Below are 9,363 nucleotides of genomic sequence, written 5' to 3' on the forward strand. Positions count from 1 at the left end.
CATAAGGACACCACACGGGCCGCCTGAGGCGGCTCCACGTAGCCTCACCACAGCCACAGTAGAGTAGTCGATGTGTAGTTGCGAGGAATGCAGTTTTGCCAAAATCTTATAGAAAATCTAGTGTTTGGCAGAGCTGCGGTGCGGACGAGGTTCTGAGCTGTGCTGGGGTTTCAGGGAGGCTCGATGCCCAACACGAGCAGCAGCGTCCCGTTCCTGCTCAGCAGTAGCATGCAGAGCATCCGTTCCAGACGGCCGTCGGCAGTGTTGGGCGGCTCTCAGGGCTCAGGGCTGCTGCAGCAGCTCGGCTCTGGCATGGTAAGACTCACCTCTTCACACCAACCGACCAACGGCCGAACGTTCTCTAGTAGCTCGGTTAGGAAATGCCCCTCCCTGAACATTACATTTAGCTGAATGTACGTACGTATGACCGTCGTATTAACATCAGTCACACTCCTGCTTATCCCACACAAGTCATATGTCTCTGTCGTGCATTTCATTCACCTGGCGGGGGCTATTGAAACTATTTCTCTTATGGATAGGGGATGATAACTCAAGATACGAAACCCACCTCCGCCTAAATTACATCTTTATTGAGACTGACTACTTAAGACTGTTTTAGATGTTTATTTTGTAGAACGGCGAGGAATACCACTGTTACAGGTAACTCTTTTCTACGTTTTTAACACGCACCAACAACTAACTCCGATCCAGCTTAAAACTCAATGGTAAAGAAAACATAATAAATAAGCGACCATAACAATCTCTTATAAAAGCATCGATCATTAAACAATATGATAATTATGAAAAAAATAAAACGATATCGAATCACGTAATATGGGTTCCCGATCGCTGAAAGCTAAATTAGAATTCCGGTAACGAACCGGCTCTTTAAAAAGTCTTAACAGAATTAATTATTTTATCCGACCTCAAATCCAACCAAAAAAACAAGAAAAGATAACTTATTAATGAGCTTTCCATTAAATTTTTAATAAATCGATTTCTCTATCTTTAGCAAAGATTTAGCATAAATTCCAACTTAAACTATATCAAATTAACTTGTAATTTGTGCACTTTTTAACGTTAAATTAACTTTTCTCTAATTGATCCTTAAATCCAAAAAAATGATAGTTTTGCAAAAAGACTAATAATAAACATAAACGGACAAAGAGAACAAAATTAATTAATATTTCTATGTTTCTCATATTACTTGAATTAAAGTCATACCCCTGTGTATTTACTGTACTAATTATGCAAAACTATAAACTTTTTGTCCTCTTCTAAAATCTCATTTTTAAGAGAATGTGTTTTTGAGAACAGATAGAAATTCAACATTTTAGCTAGTTTATTACAAAATCTAAACGAATCAAAATCATTTTACTCGTAATTAAAGTTAACGAGTTCTACCCAAAATTGTATAAAGCGTTTTTTACTTAATACTTATTTACCAGACTAATTTAAACCAGCGAGAGCGAGTGAGTGCTTTTAACAGTTAAGAATATTAATCGTCCATTAACTAGCGAATTGATTACAACATTTTTTCGTTGATCGCAAACTCCTATCTTGGTCACAAAATTTAAAATTATTCCAAATTTAAGCCAATTTCAATGTTAACCTGTATAATAATAAATTAGTTTTGGATGTATCTAAAGTGACAGTGTAATCTGTGAAACGAACTTTTTGCATTTTTTAAATGCGGGCGTTGTTTTCTGTAAAACGGACAGTTTAAGGTACAATTTATGAACATTTGCTGATTTAAAAAGAGCGTAGGTGTTGAACTGTAAAGCGTTTCTAGGACTAAGAAGCCCCATAAAGAATGATTTAAATTTTTAAACGCTGAAATCACAAAAAGAGTTAATTATTAAAAATAGTCGTCCATAAATACATGCTTTTATGAACTAAATCATTTAATATGTACAAACATTAACACATGGTCAACAAAAAAGGTAGTTTAACATTTAACCCTTAGAATCAAATATTCACTTACAAACGAAACCCCTTTTGAGACCCGAGAGCAAAACCTCACCTCAGGTTTTACTATACAGTGGAAACCAAGTTATTCTCTAAACAAAAACCTATTTTATATTTTTGTGAATACAATAAATATCGGGCTTTGGCCCCATTTCGTGTATTACTAAACCAGCGTTGGTGGTATTATAACCGAACAAAAGTTCTGCAGCATTTTCGTTCCATTTGAAAATGCGTCCCCCTCTCAACTCGACATATTTAGGTGTAAAGTTTCAGCTTTCAGCAAATTTATTCCCCAATCAATACGGCTACCTGTTGACACAAGTTATAAAGAGGGTTTTCATATATAGCCGTAAAATCCAAGTTATCTGTTACATTTATGCCTCCAAGTTGTTAGCTAATGAAAGCGTATAAATCGCAGCGAACCCATATTAGCTGATTCCTGCGCGCCGTTGACGCAAAGGACGATTACGTGCGCTTTCGAGGACTTAATCGATGAATAAGTTTACGTAATCGTAATTTGCTATTTTAGGTGAGGATTGTAATGTAATTGTTGACTTTGCATATCGGTGCTTGAAGACTCCAAGGGGGGGAGTGTCTCGTATTCTTGAACATTCAAATACTTGAATCAGTACCAGCGATAGAGTAGTTAAATGTCGCCCGCTTCCCTCCAATAACCCCCGCATAATTGTTTTCTGATGTTCCAGTACCAGCTATTTGCCGGACGTCAATAAGCATCCCCACGCTGATGATTCGAGCTCGATTTTATTTTTTATATTTTTTGTGGATGTTTCAATGAAGACCGGAAGTGGCAATCCGAGCGACAATCACAGGCGACCGCACAAAATCCAGACATGTTTAATTGTTGTGTGTGTCCATTGAAGTGTTTCTTAACTCTCTCCATCGTCCGATAACTATCTCACTGCAATACTTATTATATCTCGAGGCGTCTCACCAGTCAAATGAACTGGAGGCAGTCGTGCGAAGCTTCAACAAACGCACCGAGCGAATTTATCCACTGTCTTAGATCTCAACGACATTTTTCTCATTCTATACTCGCATTGTACATCACTTTCCTCGACGTTGAGGGTACCGCACTCTCGTGATTAGCAATAACCACTCGATGGAGTTGTAACGCCATTGAAACGAATTCCGGCCGAGGCTGGACAATAGCCCCTAACAAAATGGTTTTTTTAATCTGATTCAAAAAATTGATTTTTTGGTAATAATTGCACATAAAACACGTAGAAGTTTTATTAAAAAAATGGTTTTTGGGTAATAATTGCGGATAAAACACGTAGTGTCCGTGTCTATTGTTCAGTCTTTGTTGTGTAGTTCTGATTCCAGTAGAAAGTCCGAAATTCCGAGTCAAGCATTGCGTTCATTTGACTGAGAGTAAATCTGGCGATGGCGTGTAACCGTGCACAGTGTTCCATTGGAAAGCGACCTTCCGCATGCCTGCGACTCTGTGCCCTTCTAGCCTTGTAAAAATACACCCTCGACAATCGTCTAAAAATATACAATTTCATATTTTTCATATGCATATTTCGTAAATCTCCTCTGTGTGTTTGTGCATGTAATCGTATTGACGTTTGTGTGATTTTAAAAGCTCGTCCTGACGACGAGTGTTCATGACACCAATGCAAATTAGATTGAGAAATATTTTAGAAAGCTTCATGTGTTCGCTAATTCGAATTGCTGCAAAACTACCAAATTGGATAACTGTACGTCTGTTTCGGATGATTAATCGCCTACGCTGCAATTCATTTTCGAATTAATTCGACGCTTCTTGTTTCTTCTTTGTATCTTGAGCAATTTGTTATTAAAACAACTCAACCGGAAAATCACTCGCAAAATAGATGGGCGAGGTTATATCAGCGCAACTTGTTAATTTGCTAGTAATTTAACTTGCTTCAGGTCAAGTGGATCAATTTCGAACGCACACAGACATACTCCCTCATAACACTACTGCCAAAAAGTGCTTACACTTCTACATATCACCAAATAGCAGAAATCAACTACATAATTAGAAAGTTTAGTGTATTCATGATACCCAGGTCTGGCGAAACTTTTAATAACTACGATAGACATGTGCTGTTTTCGACGTAGCTTCCCTGCTATCTCCAGAAATCAATATACAAATGTTTATTTTTAACCCGCCATACCCTTAACATTTTCTACACCTACACCTCGCACTTTTTGCACTGAATCGCAAAAGTATTCCAGAAATTTGCTCCTCGCACAATTTCAATCTAGCTCAAAGTAATTCACGACAATTTTTTGTATACGAGTACGAATAACAAATCAACTGAAATAAAAACAACAAAATAATATCACACAGTAGCATGATTCGGCTCCTTCACAAAATCTCCAAAACATGTATTTCGTAGAAATAACGAAAGCGCAAAATAAATTCACATTTTAAAAATTTGTAAAAACAAGGATGTGACTATACTAAATACACATTAAGTTAGAATATATAGTAAAACAATAAAAACATATCATTTACAAAAATTTTGGGCGTTGAAATGTTTCAAAAACGGCTCTCGATGGTTGTTTCCAAACAAACTAAAATTAACTTGAATAATTAAAAATTGATTTTAGGATTAGCCCTAACCTGACCGTTCAATGGATAATAAGTATCCAAATTACGTAAAACTTGTACATAATGAAGCCAGTTGTCAATTAAAAACAAGTAATTGTTTTTGTAAAAAAGCCTACCTTAGGCCTAATTTTTGTTTTAAAATTTCCCAAACAAAAATAAAAAGTCAATATTTAAAGCTTTGTAAACGTAAAAATTCCCCTTTTTGTCCATTTCCGAATTAACTGCTGCGGTGGAAGGCAAATACCCAAATCCCTAATTTGTGTACTCACCCGAGAAATTTCGTATCGTTGTTTTTCGTTGTCATTTCCGCACCTTCATTAAATGAATTTGAAGAGACCAATTTCCGATGCATTTTGCGGTGCAATTGATCCCGTTACAAACAATAACAGATCCATGAATTTTTTACGTTGGCCGCTGTTAATGGTAAAAAGCAAGTGCCCAGGAAACTAGGTGATAAGTAGATACGTGTTTTCCTTTAGGTACTTATTGTACATAGAGTTGTGACTCTGATAATTTATTTTTTTACGTGATTGAGAACACCTTTAGATAATAAAAAAGTGGCGAAAATATTTCTCCATCTAAGAAAACGATGAACATGATATGTAGCATTTAAATGAATATTTTTCTTTATATCGTGTCATTGTCATTGTTCCTGCTGTGATTCCCTGTCGGATTAGCTTGTTGTATCCCTCCGATGGTTGTGCCATTTGCTCAATGTTGTCGATCAGAGAGTTCGGCTTTTTTCGATCAATGCTGGACTTGGAAACCAGCCGAACTCCTCTGCACTCATATTTAAAATTTGTTTATTTATGTAAATAGGAAAGTGTATAGCGTTTTCGAATTTATCAATCAATATTCCATGTTTACCATTCGACAATCTGTATAATGCACAATTATGAAACCATCTTTAACTATATGAAATGTCAATACACTAAATGTATGAAATGCCAATTCTCGACTGTTCATATCAACTTAATTAATTGTAAATTAAACATTTTCTTATAACTTTCGGTGTAAATAGTTCGGATATAGCTCTAATGTGTGTTGACTCTGTAGGTCAGAAATACAATCAAAACAGAAAGTACAAAACATTCCGATTGTAAAGGCAGACAACGATTCACCACGTGGTGAAACCTTGTCTGTCTTACCACATCAACTGTTTCAATAATGTGACAGAAATGTTAAAGCAGAGGCAATGAGAGATTATTAAAATGTGATATGTTTCATTCCGTGTTTTATTTCCCTCACCAAAAGATTTCTTCAAACTGCGGCAACTTGTTGCGGAAAATCAATATTTAATCACCGGGATTGTGGCATTCGAAACAATTGCTATTTTAGTCCACAAAACTTAAATGACCCTCTTGCTATTCAAACAGCATACGCAAATTCTGCTAAGTAGTTGACAGAATGCTAATCGCATTTGGAGACACGGAATACTAATTTTGGGCAAAATCTGGACAAGTTTCTTTCAAAACGTTGACAAATAATAACGAAAAAGTTCTAGCCCCATTTTTCTGACCAGAAGTTGCAAAAATAAAAAAACGGCAACAGAAAAAGTGAAACGTCGATTTAAAGCGGTTTTAGTAATTCATTTGCAGATTGTATTTTAATACTTAATATGCAAGAAACTCGTAAGTCTAGTAGTTGAAGCTTAACTACTCCAAAAAAAAGTAAAACATTTTCAGAAAATGTTTAACAAGAAATGATAAAAAAAAGTAAAAATAAACGTTGCAGTCTGTCTCAAGATCTTTTATTTTTAAAGGTGATGGGAAAGTTACAATGGAACAATTTTAAGAACAATAAAATCAAACGATCAGTTCGGGAATCAGTTTTTATTTCCTAATTGCTATCATCGCCAGTTTTTAAAAGATTATCTGGAATATATAACGGATTCAAAATCACATTCACCTAAAACATAATAGTAATTAGTAAAAAAATACAGTTGAAATTGCTAGCTACCTTTTTCTTCTTTCTGCTGTAAGTCTTAAGACTTTCAGGTTTGTGACCATGTCCCAAATTTTTCATTTTTTTAACAAACGCCCTTTTATTGTCAACATTACTATTTTTTATTTTAAGCGCCAATCGGGCCAAATTTTCATAAAAAAAATAACTGGTCGTCGGATTTAAATTTGTGATGACTACACTGTTTGACATTTCCGAAAGTGCCATATAACAATCCCTGAAAAGGGCGTTGTACGTACTCACAGCAACAAAAACAAAATACAAAAATACCTCAAATTCACATCTTTGTCATTTGGCCGCTTTTCAAACAAAGCGATATATTTCAAAACCCTTGTTACAATATCGGAAACGCCAGTGCTGTTTTCTTGACTCTTTTTTATGATTTTAATCCACTGATTTATCGCGGAATCCTCATCTTTGGGTGTTTCCTCGTCACTTATTCGTTGCTTTGCTAATTTTGCATAGTGTTCAAACGCGAGTCTGATCTCAGTTATGCTTTTATTGGGGAGAAATTTTTGAACTGCGGCGATGTTATTTGTGCCGCATTCTCGCAAAGCTAGCAAGAGTTTCCTCTTTTCGGCCACACTCCACGTGTTCACTAAATAAACCACAAACCACAATAAAATATTTATTACAAAATTAAAAAATTACAATTTTTTATAATCATTCAAAATTGATTCACAAGTATCGAAAGCAGTCTTAAAATGCGTTTGGCCCACTCCAAACTTTTCATAATGATGCAAATAAGCACCAAACTTGTAAAGAGTCTTCGCGTCTTGTAAAATCGAGTCAAGGGGGCCGCAAATATTATTAGTGTTTGAAACGACAGTGAGGCAATTTTCCAAATTAAACAGTTTTCTTTTCTGGTGGTAAAGTTGGAACGTTTTGGAGGAATTTGAGTCTTTAAACGGTTTCAGATCATTCTCGTTCGGATTATGGTCTCCTCTGCATATCAAAGCCGTTGACAAACTTTTATGTTGGTTTTTTTGTAAAAAGTCGAAGCGAGATTGGCGAGAGATTGACGTCAGTAAAGACTTCCAGTTGGACGCACAATCGAGTTTTGAAAGTGGAGCCGATCTGATTTGTAATAATTTATGCGAATTGTCGCACAATTTTGTCAACAGATCGGATGTTTGAGCGTTTAATGGTTGGTAAACGGAGAGTAATTGGTGCGATAGCAAATTATTTATGTCGTCAAAAGTGACGTCTTTTATATTTAGGGAATTAATACAATTGTAGTGCAATCTATCGTTTTCAAACATCAAAATTGCGTTACTAATTGAATATATCTTTGACAGAGTGAGTAAGCTGTTGTAACTTTGAATTACTACCTCTCCACTGGAATATGGTAGGATTAAAGCGTTAACAAATGTTTTATGAGGAAACTCGTTTTTTAAATGCTCGACTATGCAACTTCCAACGCCAGAACCTGTGCCTCCTGACGAACTAAAAACGTTTAAAAAACTGCTCAACAAGTCCGTTTTTTCCAACTCTTTTCGTACACATTCAAGAGTATCGTTTAACAGTAGTTTACTTTGGTGGAAATACCCAAAAGCCCAGTTATTAGCTGACCCCCCAGATGATTTTGAGATTATATTTCTGAACTGATAACAGGATTTTTTATGAAGAATTGTTTTACTTTCAGTGTCTATTAGTATAGATTTTGGAACCAGTTTTTTGGTTTTAGTTACGTTAAACCACTTGTTTAAACTTTGACTGTAGTAATCACAATGTTTGGGATTTAAAGATAAGTCATTATAAATGTTAGTATAGAAGGAATCACAGATTTGGTTGCCACATTGACCATAAAATAACCCAATGACGCTCATACTGCAAATATAAAAGCAAAATTACGTACTTTTGCCTTCTAGAAGCAAACTCCAAAATCAGTCTTATAAAAAACAGTCTAAAAATTAAATGAGTTAGAAACAATCGCATGTCGTTGGGATACTCACCAAGTCCAAAACGTTTAAAAATTATACTATTTAAAAATTACATAACCTCAACAAAAACAATTTTTGACAGTTAAACATTGCAGTTCCCTGTAATTAGAGGGCGCCATCAAACAGAACAAAAGAAAGACGCAACTCAAACCAAGCCAATACATTTTTCAATAAACTGGTAACTTTTGCCTAACAGCAAATAAATGGTAACAATCTTAAATTTCAAATTAAACATTATCAATACTAAATTTTGGGTCTGCAACCAAAAACAAATTTACATATAACCAATTTGCATATAGGTTTTTAACTAGTTAAGTATACTTGGCTTAATTTAATTTGACTTTACTTTATGATTTCCCTCTACAGACAAAAAATAAAAGTTGATTAGTTTAAAATGATTTTTTTTTACCAAAACACCACTATTTAATATAGCGGCGTTAACACCGATCATTAATAGCGATATTAATAAAGCTGAACCTCATGATGGATTTAAAGTTAAATCTGACTGTTATTAACCACGCTGCTTTTTCCTTTTTCATAGTTTATTACACAAAACTATTTATTGATATGATTTTTGTAAAATATTTGATGGTTAAAAGTTTATGTTTCCAAATAAAAAAACTTTTCAAAAACACAATGAATAGTTAAATACGTATTAAACACGAACTACTTTGCGTTTACACTTTTTTTATTGAACTTTTATATTACTGCCAATCGTATTCTAATAGTAAATAATATACACGTAAAATCACAATTGTCGAAAAAATCATTTTTCTATCAAAATCATAACACAATGATTAAAATTTTCTTTAGAATATCGCATTTTTCACTAGTAATGTCTCGGAAATATTGCCTGGAAACACGCTTGAGAAAAATTCCAGAAAACAA

At 34.8% G+C, this 9,363-nt stretch overlaps 3 protein-coding genes across 10 annotated transcripts in view; 1 reads left to right on the forward strand and 2 right to left on the reverse strand.

Annotated features, from left to right (window-relative positions):
* The window catches only part of bma (black match), a 41,287-nt gene extending 35,491 nt beyond the window's left edge, over nt 1-5,796 (forward strand). For 4 of the 8 annotated variants that reach the window (XM_015978076.2, XM_015978078.2, XM_015978079.2 and 1 more), the window contains one exon: nt 175-5,796. In XM_015978076.2, the coding sequence (XP_015833562.1) occupies nt 175-411 (237 nt within the window). In that variant the 3' untranslated portion in view covers nt 412-5,796. The remainder of the gene's footprint in view (nt 1-174) is intronic. The other 4 variants (XM_015978080.2, XM_008194282.3, XR_001574622.2 and 1 more) reach the window with 3 other exon arrangements.
* A 508-nt stretch (nt 5,797-6,304) lies between these two features.
* On the reverse strand, nt 6,305-8,604 carry LOC103312564 (uncharacterized). The gene is made up of 5 exons (XM_015978093.2): nt 8,488-8,604; nt 8,391-8,438; nt 6,803-7,130; nt 6,530-6,749; nt 6,305-6,478 (listed from the first exon to the last, which is right to left on the reverse strand). Coding segments are annotated over exons 2-5 (618 nt in total). The 5' UTR covers nt 8,392-8,438; nt 8,488-8,604; the 3' UTR covers nt 6,305-6,409.
* On the reverse strand, nt 7,148-8,384 carry LOC135265206 (tubulin delta chain-like). The gene has a single exon (XM_064357823.1). It carries the CDS (start codon nt 8,359-8,361, stop codon nt 7,180-7,182), a length of 1,182 nt encoding a protein of 393 aa, XP_064213893.1. The 5' UTR covers nt 8,362-8,384; the 3' UTR covers nt 7,148-7,179.
* Nucleotides 8,605-9,363: the final 759 nt, after the last annotated feature.

The sequence above is a fragment of the Tribolium castaneum genome, chromosome 1 (genome assembly GCF_031307605.1).
Source record: "Tribolium castaneum strain GA2 chromosome 1, icTriCast1.1, whole genome shotgun sequence".
NCBI lineage: Eukaryota > Metazoa > Arthropoda > Insecta > Coleoptera > Tenebrionidae > Tribolium > Tribolium castaneum.

What these genes read in the sequence shown, in the direction of transcription:
- LOC103312564 (XM_015978093.2), bottom strand. An exon ending in GACAAAGATGTGAATTTGAG is followed by an intron (nt 6,750 to 6,802) that starts GTATTTTTGTAT and finishes CGCCCTTTTCAG; the next exon opens with GGATTGTTATATGGCACTTT. An exon ending in ACAGCAGAAAGAAGAAAAAG is followed by an intron (nt 6,479 to 6,529) that starts GTAGCTAGCAAT and finishes ATTATGTTTTAG; the next exon opens with GTGAATGTGATTTTGAATCC.
- LOC135265206 (XM_064357823.1), bottom strand. Translation starts at nt 8,361, where the DNA reads ATGAGCGTCATTGGGTTATTTTATGGTCAATGTGGCAACCAAATCTGT.